General features: G+C 35.4%; 2 protein-coding genes across 2 annotated transcripts in view; both read right to left on the bottom strand.

Annotated features, from left to right (window-relative positions):
- LOC116775699 (tyrosine-protein kinase-like otk) overlaps nucleotides 1-20,096 on the bottom strand; it is a 31,290-nt gene extending 11,194 nt beyond the window's left edge. Inside the window, exons 1-2 of the mRNA XM_061525088.1 lie at nucleotides 19,678-20,096; nucleotides 11,620-11,643 (exon numbers count right to left, since the gene is read on the bottom strand). Of these exons, the coding sequence (XP_061381072.1) occupies nucleotides 11,620-11,643; nucleotides 19,678-19,717 (64 nt within the window). The 5' untranslated portion in view covers nucleotides 19,718-20,096. The remainder of the gene's footprint in view (nucleotides 1-11,619; nucleotides 11,644-19,677) is intronic.
- Nucleotides 20,097-20,525: 429 nt separating this feature from the next.
- LOC116775725 (probable deoxyhypusine synthase) lies at nucleotides 20,526-21,763 on the bottom strand. The gene has a single exon (XM_032668696.2). It carries the CDS (start codon nucleotides 21,642-21,644, stop codon nucleotides 20,529-20,531), a length of 1,116 nt encoding a protein of 371 aa, XP_032524587.2. The 5' UTR covers nucleotides 21,645-21,763; the 3' UTR covers nucleotides 20,526-20,528.
- Nucleotides 21,764-26,392: the final 4,629 nt, after the last annotated feature.

Raw genomic sequence — 26,392 nt, 5'->3', positions numbered from 1 at the left:
CCTGCCATACATCAGTTACCACTCCGTTTAAACGCACAAACAAACACACATTGACATGAATTGTTCATCCTTAAGACGGCTAATGTTATGAAGAACAACACACAATATATATATACAACCTTTGTCGTTACAAGTATATAAGTGTATGTGATCTATCTTATTTTGAAATTAAAAGAGACAAAACCTCTTATCATTCCATGGACGCAGAGGAGCTCCGACAGTGCCTGAGACTTGCGACCCAGGTGTAGGTTTAAGGTGCCCCTAGGCCCTATCTAACGCGCGTTAAAGGCTCACCTCCGTCCAAACTCCTCTCTCTACCTAAACAAATTGGATAAGAACCCACTAACTCTGCCTTCGACGCACGTTTCAAGAATCTACTGATGTTAGTTCTAGACAGGCCCAAGTCTTCAAGTAGGTTGTATAGAGATTTGGCTGTTATTAATCATTCTGATTAATTCGATATTTTTATGAAAATTATATTATATATTATATTTACAGTATAATTTCATCAATGCTGTTATTAAATTAGTATACTTCTATTTCGGAAATTTCATATACCTATTCTTATTGTAACAATATAAAAATATAATGAGATCTAAGATTTTCGCGAGTTTTATTCATTTAAATGAAACTAGTATTTTTCGGATAAACTACGCGTGATTTATTTTTGTAAAAAACTACATACTCCCGACGTTTCGGTTACTTGCAGCAACCGTGATCAGAGGCAGAAGAGATCATTTTTTCAGAGAGTTTCATTTAAATAGAAAAATATTATTTCGCACGTACGAATTCGGGAGACATGTATATATATTACATAGTATAATAAAACTGCTAATATATATATATGTGACAGCAATAATAGCTGCCAGTGTATGACTTCACAGGTAAAGTATCTCGTATTTACTTCACACTCGATAGTAAAGGTGAGAATCTCGCAGTTCATACCAGTGTCGAACTGTCGAAGTGTGAAATATTACAGCTCTTGATTTCAACAGAAGTTACAGTATTGTTGAAACAACTACAACACTTCAGTATGATACAAAGTTTTCGTCTTTCATTGACGGAATAAATTTTCTTATAATCGGAATCGGAATAAATTTTTTTATTATATTTATTAAAGACACCTATCAACTTCGAATATAGATTAGGGTTAAGGAATTTATTGTAGTTGAGGATAAAAAAGATATTTGGATAACAAAAATATATAAAAACGAATATTCATATACTTATATACCTTGAAAAAAACCTTTTTTTTTAATATAAATTTATTGAAATAGTACCAATTAAATCAACCAAGTGAAGTCAGAGACTCGCGACACTAGCGCCGAGCGGAGACGCGGCGAAACTCAATAATGGCGCGGTTGCCATGACAACCGGTCATAAAATTTTATCACCTCCAGCCCCCGTTGTACGTCGGCTTTGAAAACGCACTTATATTAGATTAGAGTGTACAATTACATTTAGGGCTGAATATTCGAGATTTGACTCCTTAGTTTGTTTTGTTTGGATTAAACTACGAGTATACTATGTTGTGTAGTAATGGCGTAGATCGATATCTGCAACAAAGTTGATACAGTCAAATATATTATCGTATTATGGCGCCCGAATAGTGATCAATTCTAGACGTTGTATTTCGACTTTGCACGGCCAGTTCAATGTTTTTATTATAGTAATTTTTTATATTGTCTGTGTGGGGTGCGTTGAAAAACAGTTGAAAAGTTACGGCAGCTTTTGTTAAATTGTTGCGAGGATATAACTACGATTTTAAATATATTCCTGTCTCGTTCACTTAAACACGCTGAAACTCATAGTAACAAAATAGGTTTTTTATATCTAATAACTAATTATATTTTAATATTACTTAACAATTCAACAAGAAAGCCAATCGCATGGACGTAATGAATAAGTTTTGATAGAATAATAACTTACACGCAAGCAAAACCGCGTGCAGAAGCTAGTTACATACACGGAGACAATATTAGCAGACGTGTAATATATTTGCGAAAACACACTGAATATTAATGTGAGTCGTCTGCTAGATGTATTGATCTTGTTTAAAATTGACAGCTGGTGTTCCGTTTGAGGGTAATAGCTGTATGCTCAGTGGTTAGAACGTCTTGCCTGCGTCGTAATTGGTAAGGAGTTCGGTAACAACACGTATATTGATTTAATAATAAACGTAAAATATATTATTTTATAACAGTTTGGGGTACGAGCGACTTAATTAAATTTTTTTATTGCGATTTTAACGGGTGCTACTAAGGGGTAGTTTTACGACTTCTAGGGTGACTTCTACGGTTAATTGCTCTGAAACGCAATAGGAAATACACATCGAGTGAGTCACAATTCCGTGAAGTTTGAATCACGCTAATATTTTCCGTGAATTTGAAATTGATATCATAAAAAAAAAACTTTAATCAGTCATCAATTAAATCGGTCTCAATAAGCCCCTCAGAATCAATAGTTAGATACATCTAAAAATGTTCGTCTCATCGGGTTCCGTAAAAGCAATATAAAACGCCCGCCATTACAGCGAAATTCCAATTAGTTTTTTTTTTTGATATTTGCTATTCCAAAGAATCGTTGGAATGATAAATATATACCATTCAGTTGTGACGTTGGTGTTATTTTTTTTTTTCTATTTAAATAACATCTCGTTTTGAAAGTTTTTTTTTTTAATTTTATGAATCTAATATATTCCGAAGGGTTCCACGGATTATTGAACGCGGAGTGTGAATTCGAAAAAAATTAATTTACCGTATCCGTTATAAACATTTGAAAGATCTTTATTTTCATGAGTATTTTGATATTGAGTGAGTATCAGAAGAATTACATGCTACTGATATAAATGCTAAAGTTTTTGATTATGTATGTATGTCGGTCTTTTACGTCAATAAATACTTAACAGATTTTGAATGAGCCCTTCAGTGATGTAGTTTAGACGTCAGAATAGGACGAAGGCTATAATTTATACTGAATTTCCGTTTAACTACCGCTGGATTAACTGTTAAGACATAACATTTGTGATGTGTGACGCCACGTGACACAGACTGTATGATTCTCGGACGGTTGGTTAATGTATATATATATTAATACTTTATACATTTCTCTCCGTGTCTACTTTGAAATTGACGCGGACGAAGCAGTACACAAAAACTAGTATATGTATTAATAAATTCGTCAGACATTGTCTATTGGTGTCAAAATTATAAATTAATATATTTAAATGTATTGTTAATATCTTCATATGTATATATATAATTTTACATTGAATTAAATAAAAGAAATAATCTCAGATATAGAGGTTTCTTTCGTTACGCTAACAGGGGCAATTAGGGGCCAAGATTTGGGACCAGTTTGGGACCCAGTTAGGCAGGTTTTTCACTTAACTAAATTTTACTATACATATATATATGATAGTCGAACTATCCATCACATACAAACATCCCAACCAATAAATATGTCAACCTTTGTCAATTTGTTCATCCCAGTCACGTGCGAGTTACGAGTACCCACGTAATTAATATCAGCAACGTGACGTAACAAAAAACGGTCTATTAGAGAAATACTATACGTTGATTTCAACTGCGACATGTTTGAGTGATACTTAGAAACATATGTATATATAATGAATTTCGAATTAATGATTTACGTTATGCGACCTGACTGAACTAAACTAAACCATTCTCTAGACAAATCTTATATATGTGAGCTTAGTGTTACGTTTTTTATTAAATATAAATACAGAATTCAATTATTTTATATAAAACATATTCATTCGTTTCCATTCATTCGTTCGGTGTTATTAAATTACTCTGTAAGGAACGTACATTTATCAATCCATTATGTTCAGGGGGTACGTTTGTTAAGACAAAAAAAAAAATACGTTTCAATTAACGTGATTGTATTCGTATTCGGTACGTGTTTTAACTTTATTGAATTTATTTTATTAATATAAAAGAAATATCTCTTATATATATATTTATATAATTAATATGAGTTGTATGTTTGTTAATCAAATCGAATCTAAAGAATGCCTTAATAAAAAAAAAACAACAGATAAGAAACTATGGATTTAGTTTAATTAATATATAAATGTTTTGATAATAATACTTTATGAATCTTTTTAACAGATTATATTTTATTTTCTATTATAATAAGGTAGTTTTTTCTTCAATTCAGACAAAAATATATACGGACTGACAAACAAAATAGTCTGCATTAATTATTGTACATACAGACATATTTCAGTACAGTTATATATAATGTTTTTGGTTTTTTTAGTTAAATTAAACTCAGTTATAATAATGTATGTATGAACTTTGTGTACTTTGGTATAAAAAAATATGTTTTCGAAGGTGACATCCAGACAGAAAGACATTAAGAGGTCAATGACCGGAAAATTCGTCCAAAGTCCTAGACGAGTCTTCGACATTCACAACAAAAGAGACCTTTTCTAACTTATGTACTGAATAATGTTTTATTTATACCAAGTTCATCTGCTCAGAAGACTATTTTATTCATTGTATCATGAAAAGCAAATAAAATTTTTAAAAATATAAAAGTTTAAAATTTAAATCACCACTTATTTTATGAACTATATTTCGGTGAAAATCTCATTAAAATCGATCCACCCGTATCTCTGTTTAGCGGGAACAAACAGACAGACAGATAATCATTAAAAAAATATGGTAATTGATATTGGTAGCATATATATACATGTACATTTAGCAGAAAAAGGTGTTAATGTATTTCAAAAATATACTAGAATTTATATACATATATATATTATATAATACATCATTGCAATAGTTTAAAATAAATTTAAGTCTAAAGATGTCCTTAGAATTACATATTACAATTTATAAAATATTCTCTATCAAAAATTCTATATATTTTTGTCGAATTCCTAACAAATATTTAAACGCTCGGTTTTTATGATTCACTATCTAACACACGCGACTTTGTATGCTCTGTATGATATATTAAGAAATTGTTCGTATATACGTGAAAACACATAACTGAACGTTTGTAATAAATAATAGTTGTTTCTTAATACTTTAATACTATATAAAATAAAGATATGGCAATATTCTCTTTAGATGACATCTTATACAATGAAACATATAAGTATGTAAAATATTTTACGGCATAATGATCTATATTTTTTACGAAAAACTTTATAAGATGGAGTTATTATTGTTTGCTCTGAATTGTAACAGATGTGCCAAATTAAAGTTTATGACACATTGGATTTAGTTGGAAAGGACGACAAAGTTTCCGCTCAAGAATTCCTCACAGACAAACAGAAACTATACAATATACATGTATATATATATGTCGAGTTTTTGGCGTCCGCACTGATTGGAATGTCAAAAAAATATTTGATCAAAATATTTATATATATTTGATCAATAGCCTAAATTCTGACCATAGACTAATGAATATTATACAAATAAAGGTATACTGAAAAAATAAATAACAACTAATATTAGAAACGTAAGGACATTATTAACAGAAAAAAAATAATATTAATCAAATTGCTGTATCTATATAGCAAAACATATAAACTATGTTAGTATATAATATATGATGTAGCCAACGAATGATTATAATGGCTCCCAAAAAAATACCCTTAAACGAATAAGGGTCCACATCCCATTGTTTTATGGTACACGTCGTCAGGTAGCCCGCCATCCCATTCAGGTCACGACCGACCCAAATAACGTACACAGATGCCGTTGATACTAACGTAACGAGATACGTTAGTTACGATATATATTATCTGCTTATATTGCAACGGAAATGTATGTATGTTTGTTATTCTTCTCATTGGAAACCATATAGAGAACTTTGTATAAAATCTTAGCAATACTATATATATATATATATATTTGTTGAAGTAAGAAAAATATATGAACTTATAATATTACTAGAATTATAATCGTATAAATGCAACATAGAGATTGTGAACGCTAAATTATATATATATATATATATATATCTCGATACCAACGGACACCATAGACAAGTATAAACATACAAACCAACACCACCTCCGAATAAAAGCCTGGCATTATGTGAATTTCTCGCGGGACGAGCTGTAATAATCCCATCAAAATATCCTTAATATTGTTATCCTGTTATTATAACACCATATTAATCATTGCGTTCGTTATATTTATTACTAATGGTTTATATTAATAAAGTTTATACATTAATTTTGCCGTTTATTATTAATATCTTCCAGTATGTGTAGGATTATGGAAACTGCATACTGTCTGTTTGGTGTGACCATGATTACTTATGGTAAGAATGATGAAGAAATAAAATATAACGACGTTTGGATCTATTTTGGAAGCTCAAAGTAGTCTTCTAGAGGCCGAGCAACAAATGAATATTCAAAGATGTTATAATTAATTGCTTTCTAGATTTTGAGGTACACAATTAATGTTGTAAAATATATTATTATTGAGATACTGATATTAATAGTATAATTACATTTTTATATTAATATTCACACAAACTAACACGCATACAGCCTTAAATATGTAAAAAAGTATATGTATATAAAGTTAAAAAGACATTAAATATGTAAAAATCGTACGATCCTCTCAGTGAAGGAAATCTGAACACTCGATATTAGTTTTCATTGAAAGAGTTAACGTCATAAAAACATTAAAATCGCACCAAATTATTAATTAATGTTAAATAAACCAAGCTATGAAAACTACACAAAAATAAAAATAAAGTAAAACAAACTAAAAACTAGCCCGCCAAATTGGCAGAGTTTTTAAAGCCAACGTTTACCAAACGGTTTATAGAAAAAAAAACTAGACATTTCTAAACTGTTCTAATTCGCAAACGTTTCGAAACGAAAATGTCTTATAAATTATTCGGACCCGGATTTTTGTTACTGGCAACAATGGGACATCAATCCGTTTAAAAAAAAACAATGACAGCACTAGCATTCCGGACGAAACGCGAAAAAAGCGCGGGAATTCACTAACTTCTGTTTGTACTGAACATATATTTGAATGCGGTTTTATTGATATGAGAAAAATACTGAACTGTATTATATAACTTCACGGTTATATTAAAAAATACATCTCAAGCAGACATTCCATTCAAGACGTATCCTACAGCTATTAATTCCGCTTCCTTTCTTTTTCAATCTGTCACCAATCAGCCGGCCATTAATATGCAATCCGCGTTCGGTGGAGTCGGTATATGTTTATATATATCCGTCCCTTTCACTCCCATACGATATGAAAGGTATGGCATCACACAAAAGAGTTCTCGCGTATTCATAGCTCCGAAGCTAAGCACTACACATGTCAATGAACATACGTGGGTATAAATGTAACAGATACGTTCTGAAACAGGAAATATTTATAATTATAAAATATTATTAAATCTTTTTAATTTTTGTAACGAAGTAAATTTAGAACGACATTTAATTTTTGTTCTATTTTCAAAATTTATAATTACGTGAATGTAAAAAATTATAACAGGTCCATTTGTATGATGCTATTCATTTAAAGAAAGCAAGCTTTGTGAAGTTATAATTACCATCACACTTTATGCAATAATAATCATATTTGCCAGGAAAATTTGTGCCGATTGTTAAGTTATAAAAAAGAGTTAAGAAGAGGTATAATGACGTAGAATCATAGCAACGGATCTGAATATAGTTTTTTTTCCCTTTCGACTTGATAGTTCTTAACTGTGATTGCACTCGCAGGGAGGTGTAATGAAATCGTGGGTTGTGAACGCAGTGTCTAAGTAACAGAGTATTAATACTCCTTAAAGACTTCTACATTGGAATTCAAAGGAAATACAGACGCGCGGAAACTGTTTCATTCTTTGTGGTGCTCATGAGGAAGGATGGAGGGTCACCACACGTCTGGTCGTCCAATGTAGCATATCAGTAAGATTCAATACTAACCAAATAAAACTTTTTCGCTTCATCCGATTACATGTAACTGTCGTGACGGTGTTGGACGTAAGAAAAAATATATTCGTAGCTCAGTGAACATGGAAATTTAAATATAATTTCGTAACCGCACTTAGCTGGCTTAACACCATAGACGAGATAAAACCAAGCCCGTCTCAGCACCATGAATGACCACTCGTGTCATTCATAATCAAAAAACCCGGCTCCTATATAATAAATATAATTACTCTCTTAATTTATTAAATTCGCCCGAGTGTTGCCAGCGTCGCTTTTATTAAAACTCTATACATCACAAGTGGTAATTCATTATGGGTGTTATATCATTATATTTATTTATTAGCTTTATTTATATATAAAAAATTTACAACCCCTACCATCAGTCTGTTACCGTCACGCGTGATATTAGTGAAAAACTATGTATCGTCTGTACAGTTCGACTATTGAAACCCGTTGTAAAATTACTGTTGATAAAAAAACCATTAAAAAAAAAATGTGCACTGTCGTTCATTGTAAGTGCAACATTTACACTAAAAGCATGTATTAAGTATAAAGCCAGTGTTACATCAGAGACGTGATTACAAAGCGTCTATGCATATGGTCCCCACCACGCATTATGTTAGTTAAAGTTTTTTTATTTCAAATCAGTAAATATATAAACACAGATTAAAAATTCTCTTTTATTATGTTTAAAAAGATATTATAATATATTATATGATATATAGTCTGTGGTAAACATAAACACGTGTTCTGCTCAAGTGAAAATGACAATGGCGATGTTGTAACAATGATTTCCGCTACCGCTGACAATATGGCGGACTTTTGTATTTAAGATGAGTTATTTTTTTTTTGTCCTATTGGAATATCTATGTTCTGTATATATAATAAACATATATATGTACTATTATATATTTTTAGATGATGTTGTAATTTTATATTACTATATATGTTATGACGAACAGAAAGAGTAACTATATATATATATTCATTTGAACAATATAACTAATTTAATATATCAATCAGTCAAATCCTCTACATCCGTAACCTAACATCCTGTGCCGAAATTAATGAGACTTGTGTTTGAGAGTTGAGACGCAGCTTCCATCAGGAAAAGCATTTTATTTAAATTACCAAATCGTTTTGAGATAATATAAATATTATATATTAGTACGTTCAGATGTCTATTACATAAAAACCGCTAAACTAATACTGATGAAACTTTAGAGAAAACTGGTTGCAAAATAACGACTTAGGTACATTAATATGTCTTCGGTAATAAAAATATCAATGACGTCATAGGTGCGTCCCGTTTTAAGGTACACAGCTTTACATGTTTTTGTATTTTACCCCAAAATCGTGTTCAATATCATCAGAGGACGGCGTCGTTCATTGACATTCCCAGGACCGTCTTCTCTCAGACGGAGCCAATAGTTTGGATTTAGTATTTTTTTCACATATAATGAGTATATTTTCAAACTAGCGCCTGTACCCGGCTTTGCTTGCGATAGATGCATTTATAATTGGAGCTGTACGTAATTCAATCGTATATTTAAATTGAAATCAATAAATTAAAAGTTTATATTATATGCGTAGATTAATTGAAAAACGTGAAAACTGTAAGCATTTTGTATGACGATTAGAACAGATACGCACAAAGGGTACGTTATGCTTACTCCATGTGCGTCGTCGTATATACGGAACGTTTACAGTTTTTCGTCAATAAATCACGACACATGATATGGTATTATCGTAAAATAAAAACTAAAATCTTACCTCGGGTGTATTTCGCCAGACTGAACACGGACAGTAACGCAGTCATGTACTTACGTTATATTTAGTAAGCTTTGAACTTTTGTCTTTGAAACCTTTGCGATTTTTTTTTAATATCAGTTTGTTAACACTATGGAAATAGATTTTCGAAACACTTTTCTTTCTAAACGACAAACAAACATAAATTGTTTATATATTTATATATATATAATTCCTAAGTCAATACAATTTTGTCTCAAAACAAACAAATTTGTCTTTATTTTAAACTACTTCCATACATTTTCTACGTAACACCCTTTCCATTTACATTTTTATGATACACGATTTATGACGTCAAATTTATGACGTCACCGCACGCGATACACCGCCATGTCTAGCCGTCTGTGTGTACAAACTTGAATTTAATATATGTATTAACTACGAACGTCCCGCGGATTTACATGCATATAATAGTTTTGTTATTGATGTGTATCTACAATTAGATACATCTATATCAAAATGTAACGTAAAAAATGGTTATTTTAAAATATGGGGTTTTCCAATAGGGACGCTTGAACTTTGACAGCTGATTGCGGCCATGTTGTTTGAGTGACAGCTGTCAAATGCAGTGTGTTATATTCCTTCTGTCCTCCCAAACCACCATGGCAGGTTAGAGTGTCGAGCAGCACGTGCAAATCATAAAATTGTTTTATGAAAATGGGTCTTCAGTTCGAGCAACGTTCCGCGCACTTCGCCCGTTTTACGGTCGCGATGATCGTCCTGCCGAGTCGACTATCCGTCGATTGGTGGACAAATTCGAGTCAACCGGATCAGTTAACAATCAGCCGGATCCCGTGCGTCAACGTAACGCGAGATCTGCCGAGAATATCGCCGCTGTGCGCGACAGTGTCCTCGAAAACCCGCGGCAGTCAATTCCGCGTCGCGCACAGGAACTCGGCCTTTCGCAGACGACAACTTGGCGAATTTTGCGTTGTGACTTGAGCCTGCACCCGTACAAGATCCAGCTGACCCAAGAGCTCAAGGTTAATGACCATAGACAGCGCCGTGTGTTCGCTGACTGGGCATTAGAGCAGTTGGAAGGTGACGCCGATTTTGGCAAAAAAATCATCTTCAGCGACGAGGCGCATTTTTGGATGAATGGCTATGTCAACAAGCAAAATTGCCGTATTTGGGACGAGACCAATCCACACGAGGTTCACCAAGTGGCAATGCACCCGCAGAAAGTGACTGTTTGGTGCGGATTTTGGGCCGGAGGCGTGATTGGTCCGTATTTTTTCGAAAACGATAATGGTGTGGCCGTCACCGTCAATGGTGAGCGATACCGGTCGATGATAACCAACTTCTTTTGGCCTGAAATCGAGAATATGGATCTGGACAACATGTGGTTTCAACAGGACGGCGCTACGTGCCACACAGCACACGCTACGATGGAAGAAAAGAAAGATCAAGCGCCCTTAATGGAAAACCCTATAGTTCCTGAGATAGGAGCATTCAAACGTACATATACATTAATCAATATTACAAGATAATAGCTGTGTTATATTGTTTTGAGAGCGCGTTTTATGTGCACGAAATTTTTTTAGGACCATCAAATTCAGATAAAAATAATGAAATAATGTTTTTCGGTTGAGATTTTGAAGGTCTTAGGATGCAACATTATGCGTAGATTTTTATAGTTAACAGGAATTTATTTAATGAGATATAAGATTTCCGCGAGTTTTATTCATTTAAATGAAACTAATATTTTTCGGATAAACTACGCTGATTTTTTATTATTTAAAACACTACATAATCCTGACGTTTCGGTTACTTTTCAGCAAGCGTGATCACGGAGACGAGATCTCGAAACGAAAAATATTAGTTTCATTTAAAGGAATTTGAATTTATTTACTTACCAGCAGTTGAGGAGTATTGGAGCTCTGAAACAAAGTAACAGTACATTTAATATATGAATCATAAAAAGTATATTTTCACTTCTATACACATAAAAATCAGTTTCATATTATTATTATCAAACGGCAGACAAATCTGCGGTATGCTAATAGTTTTGAAAATGATTTAAACATCATAACAATGGTTTAAACCGATTTTTACTTTACACATAGAAATTGTGTTACTTATAAAAATATTAGATTGTTACTTAAATTTTATATCTGTTTATGAATAAATTTAATATTAGTCGTAAAACTTTTGCCGCGTTCGTGTAATACAGACGCCGTACACGCGAAAGGGATACCAGACTCAGGCGCGTAACGTAACGCGTTACGTTACGAAACGGTTTACAATCCACTTCAATAAGTATTGAAAATTCTTAGAACATTAATGAAAAATACTGTGTTTATCAAAAATGCTTGATCGATAGATCCCTTTATACATAACACAATCTCATTAACTAATCGCTGATAATTGATATTGTTTAGTTAATCATCGTACGGAATAGAAAAACTCGATACTGTATGTGTGTTCGTCTACGTGTAGTAGTGATACTGACAATATATTTACGTTATAGTTTTAAGATACTGATGAATTTCAGCTATTTATTTTGAGTATACTACCAAACTATATATATATAATTTGAGGGTATAAAGATATTACGCTCGCACTACGCCTGACCCAGGTAAGTGACAACATTTTAATAACTCCGGGGTTCTCGCGTCAAGGGCCAGAGGTCGTTAGTGGTTTTAATTAAACCGCATATTCGGAGTCCGACTGCTGGAGAGTTCCTAATGACCTTTTTTAATGTATCAAAATAGTTTTGGCCATAGAAATGAGAGAGTTTGAAATATTAAACATTTTATATTGATGGATACTTGGATTTATTAAGGACTTTTTTATTTGCGTACTTCGTACTGCAACGCAGTGAAAATCATTTGTCCGTTTGTATGATATTCAATGTTAATTTTATTATTTAATTTTTATATGTCCGTATGTGCATACTGTTCTGTATATAATGTTGGATACGAAGTTTTTTTTATGTGTATAATTATCTATTTTGGAGGACATTTTTAAGGTTATGTTTCGTCTTAAATATATTGGATTTCATGTAGGTCAAAAAAATTCATATATGTGTATTTACAATTTAATTAAAAATTAATGTTCAATAGTACATATAATAAAAATGTCATTGCGTTTGTCATTCAGTGACGATACGATTGATCTGTATTATATTTGTGAGAGTCATTATGTAGAGTGACAGATTTAATGTTTCTTATATATTTTAGACTAGTTTTTGCCCGCGACTTCGCCCGCGTCAATTTCAGAATTAGTAACATAAAGCTGACCGGCCTAATCTTGTTCCGTCTTAGAGACCTTAAATAACCAGATATTGAATTTTATTACGTATTTTTTTTTTTGATTTTTCGATCACACTTAATTAAACATCCTACGTCCCTCTCCTTATTCTAAGCTATCTCAACCAATTTCCAGCCGAACTCGTACAGCCGTTCTCGAGTTATAGTTAGTGTAACTGACACGACTTTCTGTAATATACATACTAGTTTATACCCGCGACTTCGTCCGTGTTAATTTCGGGATTAGTATTGTATGTATAGCTAATCGGGCGATCTACTTCGCCCTAGAGGCCACAAATAACCAGATATGGAAATTTAGTTTTTTTTTTTTACTTTTTTGATCAAACAGAATTAAATATCCTATGTCCATCTCCTGGTTCTAAGCTACCTACCTCCCCGCCAATTTTCAACCATATAGCTACTCTTCTAGAGTTATAAATAGTGTAACTAACACGACATTTTTGTATGTATATATAATAATATTTTTGTTCACTTCATCATACAAACTTTGACTTTGTTACATTTTCAATAATTAACGTCCATTTTTCGAAGACAAAGTTATCATTTCACGTATACATATTATGACAAGTATATTAGTATGTGGGTTTATCAAAAACATTTTTTTAACAATTTTGTTGCTTTAAAACTTATTTTAGTCCCGAAAAGATCCAAGAACAATGTCAAAACATTATATATATGTACTATTGACACTAAACACATGCTAATAACATAGGTTTATGTATAATGGTAAAGTAATACACACACACACATATATATATATATATATATATGTATATACGTATTCCATGTTTCTGTCTAGAGATCATCCCAAGAGATGCCGTTGTTCAAAATTAGCTTCATCTTCAACATTAAACATGACGTTTACTCTACCGGGTTGTGTAAAAATTTTCTGCACTTTCAATATCAATTTTCCTACTATGATTTCCGTGAATAAAATTTAAATAATATACGAAATATTTTAATGGAAATCTGTTTTAATTTTCGTTACTTTTGATATTTGATTTGAAATTTACGTTTCGTTTCAACGCGTTATTGGCTTAGAATATTCAAATAATATAATTGCCATTTCAAAAGAAACTCTGTACCAAGATATCTTTTTCTTCGCACGGCGTCTCTGCTGTTCATGGTAGCGGTTTTAATAGATTTCCCTTATTTACATCAAAATATAACTTCCTATATTTGTTTTACCGTCTCTATTTGTATGCTTTCGTTACAGCCTGAAAGCTTTACAGAGCTTTGAAGGTACACTCAGGAGTTATCAAAGTTCATCAAGAAACGGCGGAATACAAAACATTTGGGAACACCAACGATGTTGCGCTAACACCTAACAGTAAAGCTCTAAAGAGCCGGTAGGCTTGCGGTTTAAAAACATCTATACTTGGGATAGAAAAAAACCACGAGTGCACGAAACATTGCCTAGCTGCGTTAAGCTCGAACAAAAAACGCTGGCACACCTCTCATTTAAGCTACTTTTCTAAAGCAAGCATTCCCAGCACAATACTGATGTGAGGGCACTTTAATTTGGGGCGGCGGTGACGTCACGCGAGCATTCTGAATAGAGGTATTTGAGGAGCCAGGATTTTTAGAATCAGTTTCAAGCGACCGTCACGACAATGCTTACGCCGGGTTTGCGGAGCCGGGAGGAAATATTGGAGTTTTTAATGCGAAAGTATTCGCTATTGAAATAGGAGGCCTTTTAACGTGTTCTCAATGTTGTGGACTTGCAATGTTTTTCCTTCATAATCTCTAATATTTTTGTTAGAGCACACCTTTAGTGTATGTAGATTATCATATAATAATTATATTTATAGTAAACAGAATGTATATATTTTACGTCATTGTATTTTTTCATTAGCCAAAACTTTTTTGTAACGAACTTTGGGCTTGGACATAATTTTTTGAGACATCTTCAGAATTCTCACGAATCTATACCTCTTTTGTCTCGTCACCGAAAAAAAAGCTGCTACATTGACCTAATGTTTAGGCAAAAAGGTGACACATGCATACACACACACACACATATCTATATATATATATATATAACATCTCGTTATGAAATTGATTTATTCTATCTAAATGTAAAAAAAAATTGAAATATCCATTAAAAAGGCTGAAATACGAGTGGTACACAGCGTCGGCTGGGTTCGTACAATGAGGGTTCACGTTAATTGGAAGATCAGCTCTATGATGTACGGCATACGGTTTATTTTGCTATAAAACTACATTCTATTTGTGATTGGCTTAATTTAGAGGTTGTAGCGATTATAAATATAAACACGTCTGGAGTATTGGAGGTCTATCTGCGAATGAACTTGTCATTTCCGTCTCGATTTCCTTTACACGTTTGTGTTTTTCAAATATCATTTCCAACTTTCCAACGTGGTGGTGTTGAAAATCATCATGGTGTAACTATAATTAATTCGCCTGACTTTCCTTTTATTATACGTCATTCGCGAGAATTTGAATTCGTAGTGTGGATTGGAGTGCTTTGTTATATGGTAATAAAACCTTAGGAATTAGTAAATTAACTCGCTTCTACCCTTATTTTGTACGGCAGGGGTAGTAAACATGGGCTAGGGGCGCCTGTTTACTCTCCGCTTGTTGGACCTCGATTGCTTATCTCTGGTTATAATGCCTAGGTTTTGTTTAAGCACTTTATTTTATTACGACACCATCGAGTTAACACGATCACACTTAAAGTTTGTTCGTATAGATTTATAGCTGAACTTTTCAAAGCATAACATCGTTTGATTTCTTTTTAAATTATTACATGTGTATAATGCGAGTCACTTTCATTACGGGCATTTTTTTTTTAATTTCAAATAATGACAGTCAGAGTTATTTTTCGCGACATAAATGAAAAGAAAATTTTGTTGAAATAGAAGATAAAATGATTAGAAAACTTCGAAGCGATTTTTTAAAACTAATAAATAGTTATATATATATATACACACACACACACACACACACACACACAAAGATATTCCTCGCGTGTATAATAATGTTAATTTAATTATATTATTATATATATAATTTTATTCATACTGAAGTTATCTTGAATCTTGACACGAGTGATGTCTGAGTGTGTGTGTATGAGCGTGTCTTCTTGTTACCATTATAGCTGCAACCAATCTTGTACTTCTGATACGATGAGAGTTATGGTATAGAAATAAACATACAGATTTATTAAAAAATATATTTATATATTTTATGAAAAAATGAACAGCGTAACGTATTCTTGAAAACCGAATGCAAAATGTATAGAATATTAATTAATTACTTTAGAGAAATTCTTTAAAAAAAAACTATTATTACATAATATTTCCATTTTACGCTTTTAAGTAGTATTTTGTACGGATAATATAATATATTATATCGTACAACGAACATACAATACAACGAACATAATATATTATATCGTACAACGAACATACAAAAAAACAAAATTGGACAGGTTACCTCCCTTTTTGAAGTCGGTTAATAAATTACACTAATGTTTTTAACTAACGCTAATTACGAGAAATTGTTAAATATATATATATTTTATTTATCTATTATATAAAAAGCGGAAAAACCAGTAGACTGCTTAACATTTTAAATTGACAGTTAATTAATTAATTTAAATAAGACATGATTTAAAGTATCTACGATAGTGATGATACACAAAAGTGGCTGTATAAACTACAACCGTAGCGTAAGTTTCAGAAAAAAAAAAACAAGTTTTTTTTTATCGCAGAACCAAAATCGATAAAATATGAAGCTGTAGTGGCGCCCATTAAACAATACTTTACCCTTTCAACCCTTTGAACGTGATTCTCCCCAAAAAAACCCTTCACAATCTTCATCCCAAAACTTCGTTCAAAAATCCATATACTCCGGACAAAATTCGCTTCGGTATTTTTTTTTTCTAATTCGTAAAATAGAACCTGTTTTGTAAATATAAAAATCTGGTTTTCTGAATACGAAAGGAAAAAAGAGTTGAGAAATATTATAATACTTTTCTAAAGCTTTCATGAAAAATGTTATTATTGAATTATAAAACTAAATTAAACTTCATCATTAACCTTTTGGTGCTCACTGCTGAGCAGAGACTTCTTCACATGGAGAAGGTTAGAGCATCAATCACCACGCTTGCTCGAAGCGGATCGGCGATTTCGAACTTATAATTTGAAACTATAAGACCAGGTTTCCTCACGATGTTTTCCTTCACCCGTCAGTGGTGTCTAAATACTCTTAGAAAGTACATGTGACTCGGAAAAATCGCATTGGTTCCCACCAGGTTACAACCCGATAATTAAACTTAATTCTTGTTAATTATATTAGAAACAAATAAAAAATAAAAGATGTCCTCGCACCAATTTCAAAACAGGTTTCGATTTAAATTATTAAATTTGGAGGACTATATATATATGACTAAGTTAAATCTCGCTCGATTTTTTAATGAGATTAACTAATGATTTACAATATACTGGCCATTGCATGTGACTTTGTCTATAATTAAAATGGTTTTAGATACGATAATCCTTACGAGGTTTGATTCGTTTTTTATCGACGTGCTGACACAAGGACAAACTTTTATTAATAGTATTATTAGTGTTGTAAATTTGTTTTTATAGCTTACGCACTCCTGTTAAATCCAATGTATTGTTCTTCTTATACGTAAGTATTAAATAGATCTTTATATATAATTATCTATCTCATTAGGCTGTCCCGCTGAGATATTTTTTTCTGGCCCGTTTTAAGAATTGAAACGCCCCAAACTTAATAAGGGTTTTTTAGTAAAGAAAAATTTGTTTTTTTTTTCGTTTTTATCTTACCACAAGTTCGTGCCGACAAACTAACAGTTTTAACTTTATCATGTATATATTAAATTTAAAATTTTTAGAAAAGATTTATTAATGATTAACTACAAACTGTATGTAGAGCTTCAAAACGCCGCCTCGTGGTAAAAATACGAATTACTTTTTTTTTCAATGAACCCAACGAACCACACTTTATTTGTCAAATACTTAACAATGATTACGTTAAATTATATGTAAGATTTTCTCGTGTATCCATCTAACTAAGGTTTACGTTAAATCTTTCGTTTTAGTTAAATATTGAGACAATACAAATTTAGTTTTTTCGACACAGTAAAAAAATCACTGTTAATTAATAATTGAATATTTTCGTTATACTAAATTATATATACGACCTTTTTTATAAAGAAATTCAGATTACTTTCCTAATATGAGTATCATATATAAAATTTAGATCTTTCATTAGGATGATACGACGTTAATCTTTCCTTTGTGTAAAAAAAAAAGAAATCTAAATTTTATCTTTTGAGGCCCCTTAAATCTACACCTGGCTCGCAAGTCGGAGTCCCTGTTGAAGCTCCTCTCCCAGCAACGGTGGACCCGGCGCCCGGACGGTGAATCCATCGAATGCTGAGAGGTTTCGTCTCATTTTTTTTTTGTGGTTTAAAAATTAATGTTACATAAATAATATATATAATTATAAAATACGATTTTACACTATATTATATGATGCTTTAGAAAACCAAAAAATAAGCATCAGCAATTCCAAAAGTCTATTTTAATGACAGATTTCATTCTAATCAGTTTAGTAGATTTTATATCAGTGAGTATAATACAAACGTACACTTCACCGATGCCCATAAATGTTATATGTAGTGTTTTCAATGAAAAAAATATACATTCTGTATATTGAAAGTTTCAAAAACCGATCAATATTTGAAAATTGACTACAAAATTTGTCAAATATCAAAGAAATGATACATTGATTATACATAACATAACTTATGTAAATATATGTTTTTGCTAAGAATAATATATATACATATATATATATATATATATATATATATACCTATTTAACAATTTTAAGGGAAATGAGTATTACAATATATAAGTATATACCTATATTAGTGTGATAGTGTGTTGCATGCCGATACATAGAAATATACCAACTCAGATTTCAATAGCACAATGCAATATCTCATTATGCATCACAGATCAGATATCAGTATCCGATTGTATCTTCATATCAACAATTTGGAATAACTAAATTCTTAGTAATCAATAAATAATAAGCAAGATTTTTTTTTTTTCATATATAATAATATATTTCTCGTAATCCTGATCTCATTGATAATGATAAATTTTTTAATAGTAATATTTTTAGTGCTTTAATTAATTGTGTTAATTTTCGAAAAACAAATGCCTATCATAAATTCACTAATTTCACACATGACGAGTAAAATAATGAAGTGGTTTAAAATATATAGTTATAATTTGCGAGACAAATAAAAATCAATAATAAAGATTGAGTGTTACTTTTAGACTTCTGTTAAACAATAAATTTCTATTAAAAGATAAAAATAATTATATATGGTTGAATTGAAAATAGATTTCATGTAAATGATCTCACAAATGAAAGTGATGTTCCGAATGTTTAAGTTATCTTTTATTTATAATTAATACTTGTCGGATATTGACATTGCTTTGTGCCGCCGACAGTAAACAACACCACTGTCAACATCAAAGACGAGACAACATGCGGTGAATTACAAACAAAATACATTAATTCAAACCGAATGACCGTAAAATACTAAAAATAGCAAAGGACGAAGGAACTCACCGGATAGAAGGAGCAAAACGAATGCGAGACGAAAACACATCTTGAAAAAACAATCCACTTAAACGAGTATACAGTCTATTTGATTTTATAATTAATCATTTTTAATTTAAAGAATACAAAATGTAAGCATTTCTAAGCAAGCCCGGCAAATAAATCGTTGAGTTTATCCCGACGCGTTCGTCATTGGGCAAATGCAAACTAAAACTTGTGCTTTTCTCTGGGCTCTTGTGAGCTTCAAGAGCAGCTTTTACTCACACTAATACAGCCATCCCTTCATATATACACACACTAACAAATTTACGGACTCCAGACGGCGGATAGCTTCATTGCATATTTGACAGTTCATTCACACCGTAACGTTCCTTTACATATTATAACTAAACATTATTTTAAGAGTTATAATTTAAAAAAAATAATTTAATTTACAAATATATATATTTAAATGAAAAGACTCTAATTTAAAAAATATCTAACAATCATTAATGTAATGTATGAGAATCGGAACGCAACGTAAAAACTTATGACATAAGAGATGGCGCTATCATAAACATTTTTAATCACTATTGTAGCACGTAGATGTCACTATGTGCTACAAAATAATTTTATATTTATTAAATACTTCGATTATAGGAAGCAACGTTTTTAAAAGCCATTTTAAATTCCTGTTAAATTTTGCTGTTTTGCATATTTTCCGTCGGAATTACCATTGTCAATAAAAACAATAGATTATTAAAGAAATAATATAGAATCAGCAGGCTGTTAAATAAATGGTTACAACCCACAGGAAAGTTGTTCATAAATCATAACTTAACAGTAACAGGCAAAAAAGTCTTAAATAAAATGGAATATTTTTAAACATTTTTTTTATTACTAAAGTGGTGCTTAGCAAATGATTGTGCTACAATCAATGGGAATACGAGAGTGGCTTCGGCGTATAGCTTGACTGGTGTTGCATTTACTCTGATTTTCCCCCAGGATATTGCTTCATCAGGCCGCGCACCAGAATCACTGCCGTCAAACTCACTGGCTGTATTAATATAAACGGCAAAATCGGCACCGTTTCTCATCAGATTTGCGTTACAAATGTGGTGTTTTATAACACCTCCTCCCAAAATGACCATGCCAGTGTTATTAGCTTTTACAGCCATTGTGTTCAAGCGACGTAAATCGCTTAGAATGTCTATTATCAAGCCAGGTTTCTTGTATGAGTGGAAGTACATCATGTCGCCTAACGATCCGTCAGTCAGTGCGGGACTGAAGATAGGTATATTGTTTTTCCATGCCCAATAACAAACTGAGTCTTCGTTATCTATCCGTTCACCTAATCTGGCAATAATTCTAGATGGAGACCACACCACATTGTGCTTTGTCTGCTCATCTAACATTTCATCTAGTAAAGGTGTCACCCATTCTTCGAATAAACAATAGTTGTCATTAGGAACAAGCAAGTTGCCAATTCTGTTTATGCCTCGAGTTCGCAATATTTTTCCACTTAAATTGAAATCTCCAATATATGTTGGTGCAAGGCACTTTATAAAGTCCTCTTCGACACCTCCTGCTGTAGTTACAATGCAATCAACAAGTTTGTTCTTCACCAAAAACCGTATTGTATCTCTTAAGCCTGACGAAATCATATTCGAAGTGTAGCCCAAAAATATAGTGCAATTGGTTTTCTTTTTAATGAAAATATCTTCTTCATAGGGATCGCAAGTTTCTTCGGTGAGTGGTGTTGATCTGCATTTAAGCATTTTATTTATTTCTTCAACAGCTTTACCGAAATTCGTCGCTTGGAAGCCCGAATGAAGATAACTTTCCAGTATTTTATTGTAATCAGTTCCATTTTCCCAATTAAAGCCGGAGACTATCGGAGTTTCTGCGGGTAATTCTTGACTTGGAACTAAAACTGCGTTTACCGCTACATCGGGAGCTAACGCTTTTGTCTTCTCAATATTAGACTTTATGTCCATTTTTACCTGATTGTGTATTATATTTTAGTGAAATTCCAGCATTTCTCACTTAAATATAAAAATTATAAATATATAGTAAATAGTGACATTTGTCACATTTATTTTGAAGTTGATTTTAGCTCCCAAGACACACTGACAGAGAATTAAGTTCAGAAATTAAAAACATTCTAAAAACGACAAAAAGATTAAGAACCATATATATTATTCTGAAACAAACAAACTGTGATTTTATTAAAAATTTTAAAAATATAATTTATTTTGATTGAAAAACTATGTAAATTATTTAAAAAAAGTGATTAAGTATTATATCAAAGTAATTAGTCTCTGATATAATTTTATAATGTTACCATATTAATTTGTTACTAAAAATTTACAATTAAAATGCTTTGACTTTAATTTTGTACTGAACGAGAACCCACCATAATTAAGAAATAAAAACTCTTGGTAGAGTTAGTATAATAACAAGACAGTTAATAGAATATGTAACATATTCGGCAGAATATAATATTTTAGTATTATACATCTTCTATGGTTTGTTAAAAATAATAATTATTATAGAAACTGGTTTCCTTCATAGTTAAAAAATTGTTGTAGATTTTTAACTCCCCCACGCAAAAAGGACGTTATAAGTATGACGTTGATGTAATCACGTGTACATGCTTATTGCTAGTGTGCTAGTTGTGAGTGTCTTTGTGTGTGTGTGCATCTACTATAACTACATTAAGTTCCTAGCTCAGTGTTTTTTAACCATAATTTTTTTTTGTTATCTTATAAAACTTAATATCTTGAAAAGTGAAGTGCTTTAACTTTATTGGTTTAGAGTGTAGACTGTATCTATTATGGCTGATTCAGTGTCAGTTCCTTAAAAAACGAAAACCTTTGTTTCAACTGAAATTTGTTTCTCACGAGACCACAACACGTTGTGGTGGTAGACTAGCTGTGGTTAAGGAACTATAGCTCGAAAATGGGCTCGCTCGACCGGGGAAGTATCCTCCATAGAAGAAGTGAAGTAAAGTAGTCTTTAATGCCTGCGTTTCGACCGATGAGTTAGAGAGCCAGTGCGCTTTCCCTGTTCCCACCCTTTCCAGCCATTTTCTTATTCCCACCCCTCCCTCTTTCTCAACAACCAAGGCTGGCAACGCATCCGCAACATCTCATATGCTGCAGAAGTCCATCAGCGACGGTGACTACCACCCATTAAGTAGGCCGTCTGCTCTTTTTTGCCACCTTTCTTATAAAAAAAAGATCAAATTGCTCGTACATTTCAAAAGAATGTTTAAACTATCCAATTGTTACGTATCCACTTACGAGCATTTTAAAAACAATTATAATTTGCACATTTTTTTCGTTCATTTTACTGCTAAACGTTTTTTTTAAATGCTGAAAGAGGAGGAAAATCTATGACCTAGATGTTAAACTAGGTTGATACTATCTCCGGCGTCGGGACGTGACGACCCCATCGCCCACCGGCTTTTCCGGTGCAGTCAGTCACGGGGAGGGGGACCTTGACCTCGTTTTGGGGTCTCGGTCCGGGCCGGGCTGGGGGAACAGCCCGTAGAATGAAAGGCTTGTGAATGTGTGATGGATGAATGCTGATGGATGGGCTTATACGGCCCCTAATCTTTGGTTCTGGTGCCCGGCCTTGGGATGCATGGCGAGCAGGCGGCTCGTCCCAAGGGCACCAGGTCTGGCCCTACCTCAAAGGGTCAAAACAAAAAATGGAAAATCGTGTTGAGAAAAATAGTCCCCGGGTGGGTCCCGGTATTATTGCCGGGGAATCCCACACTCCCGCTTCGGCGGGGGGTCGGCCCATGTATACGGGGGGTGCCACCAATACGATCGGAGGAGAAGAAGAGAGGAGAAGTAACGACCATGGCAATATGACAACGGATTCCGACTTGCAAAACGTTTCGGCTTTGGGCATTAGGCCGGGCTCGGCGCACCTTACCGTGTCGAGACCGGACCCTGTAAGCGATGTCGAAGAGACCAACGCTCGCAATCAGTTTGAGCGCGAGTTGGGCCTCGGAGCCGCGTCGCGCATTCCGCGCGTTCTACTCACACGGCTACCAATCGGACTGGACAGAAGTGATAGAGATAGTGACGACGATCTCTCTGACTCCTCGGCCTTCAGCGCTATGTCGCTGGAGTCCGGAAGGTCATCAATGACCGGAGCAGACAGGCCTCGCAAGAGGAAAACAGAAAGTGACGGGATGCACGCCTTGAGCAGAGGGGCGGCACCCACTTCTAAAAAGGGACGTAGGCGGCCACCAATGCCTGGCCAGTATGTCGGCCTCGCGACGGCCCAAGCTGCCTACAACAAGGCGAAGGAGGAGGCCCTTCGACTTCAGGCCGAGAAGGATGTGGCCGAAATAGTTAAGAGAGCGAAAGAGAGAAGCGCGTCAAGGAGCGCAAGCCCTGTACCGAACGTTGCTACAATTGAGAATGTGTCAGCGCAAACCAATGCCGCTCTGACTAAAAGTGTCGAGGCCTCGTTGGCGAACATTCTGATGGTCGCCACGAGGTCAGGAAATTTGAAGGGCACCTTCACAAAATGCCTCAAAGAGGCGGTCGTCAATATAAGGACGGCCGTCTCGGAGTTGAGGGAGCGCTCCTCTTCGGAGGAGATCAAGCGGTTGGAGGCGCAAAATACGCAACTCCTCGCACAGGTGGCGGACCTGCGCCGAGAGATGGAGGAGTTGCGCCGACAGGCCTACCGCCCGGCTGAAAAAGAAATTCGCCAGCTGATGGACGAGGTTTCGAGAAAAAACCTCCAGACCCTCGGCACAATGCTGGACGCCAGGCTGGCCGGCATTGAGGACCGCCTTCTGCCGGAGCCTCGAAGACGGCCTGCTCTGGCCGTAGAAGTAACAGGTGCCATAGAGGCACCGAAGCGGAAGGGCCCAGAGCCCCAAAAGGTGACGGCTGCCCCCACATATGCAGACATCGCTGCGGTTACAACAACCGCTGCAGCCGCGAAAGCGGCCCGCCCTGCGCCGGCCAGGAGGCGACATCAAACAAAGCAGCCATCATTGGCTGCTCAAGAGGCGGCGCAGAGAAATGAAGGGGCCACATCCAGTCCCTCTACCGCCGAAGGCCCGCACATTACAGACGGGTCACGAAAGGCGAGCAAGAAGAAGGGGGTGGCTACTCCAGCTAAAGCCACCCCAAAGAAGAAGAAAAAGAAGAAGAGGAAGGTGAAGCTTCGTTCACCGACCACCGCGGCAGTCACGCTCACCTTAGCAGCGGACGCCGCGGAGAAAGGGGTGACATATGTCGGCTTGCTGACGCAGGCTAAGGCGGCGATCGACTTGGGGGAACTCGGCATCCCCAGGCTCGGTTTCCGCTTAGCCGAAACTGGTGCGCGCGTCCTCACCATCGACGGTGAGGGAGCGCAGGAAAAGGCGGACGCCTTCGCTGAGCGGCTGAGGTCCGTCCTGCCCTCAGACGTCGTGAAAGTCGCCCGTCCGGTTCGGAGTGCGGAGATCCGCATCGCCGGGCTGGACGAGTCCGTAGCGACCGCCGACGTCATCCAAGCGGTCGCAAAGGAAGGAGGGTGCTCGGTTGGGAACATTCGGGCGGGTAAACTGGTGGTCGGGCCACGGGGCGACGCGTCCGTATGGATGCGCGTCCCGGTCGCAGCCGCCAAGAAGCTCAGCAGCTCCGGGCGGCTGATGGTCGGCTGGGTGTCGGCGAGGGTGGTGCTGCTGGCCGCGAGGCCTAAGCGCTGCTTCCGCTGCCTTGACACCGGCCACGTGGCGGTGAAGTGCCAGCACCCGGAGGACCGTAGCCGGAGATGTTTCCGGTGCGGGACTTCGGGTCACAAGGCGGCCGAATGCGAGGCAGCGCCAAACTGCCTCTTGTGCGAGGCTGCTGGCAAAGCAGAGAGGGCACACGTGCTGGGGGTAAGCGGCTGCGTCGCAAGGCCGTCTCTCCCCGGCACGAAAGCAACAAAGACGCGAAGGGCACCAAGGAAGGCCCGGCCTAAAAAGCCCAAGGCCAATGGCGGAGGAGGAGCGGTTCTCGCCCCGCCTGCCATGGAATTGGACGCCTAGCCCGTGGGCGGCGATCGGGGGATCGCCGCTCACATCAAGAGGGCCCGAGAAGCAAGCTCCCCAATGTCCGGGGAGCTCTCGGAGAGGCAAGCGGCGGCACGTCACCAAGCCACCGCACTGGGCAGAGCCAAGCCCGGACGAAGCCGGGAGAGGCAAGCGCTGCGGGGTCGTGGTAGTTAAACAGTTCCCACGTCCCCCGCGATAGCGCAGAAAGAGGACATCGGGGGGTTTTAGTGGGTAAGAATCCCACATGCCCCGGTCGCGTCCCCCACGCGGCCGGAAGTCTTACGAAGATTTCCCCCCGTCACCAAAAAAAAAAAAAAAAGGTTGATACTATTAAATTTTATTCTTCAGCTGCCACTCCGAGATTGTCCTGCAGAATTTTCGTAGGGTATTCACACACTGACCGTCACTAACTAGTTAAACTTAGTGATTGGATAAATTCAGCAATTGGCCAAAGTTAATGATTGGCTGAATTCAGTGATTAGCTAACCCTGTGACTGGCTGAACTCAGTGATTGGCTAAATTTAGTGGTGGGCTAAACTCAATGATTGGCTAATTGCTGATAGTTTTGGCGGCATACTGTCATGGCACCACTACCGCCTAGCTTGGGCGTGGGCTTGGCTTCGGCTGGATTCGGCTTATGACATGGCGTTACAGTCAGCCATCCTGTGATAACTGCTCCCTCAACGGTTA

This window comes from Danaus plexippus, chromosome 27 (genome assembly GCF_018135715.1).
Source record: "Danaus plexippus chromosome 27, MEX_DaPlex, whole genome shotgun sequence".
NCBI lineage: Eukaryota > Metazoa > Arthropoda > Insecta > Lepidoptera > Nymphalidae > Danaus > Danaus plexippus.
The sequence above is the reverse complement of the archived record's forward strand: the minus strand, read 5'-3'. Positions and strand labels throughout refer to the sequence as shown.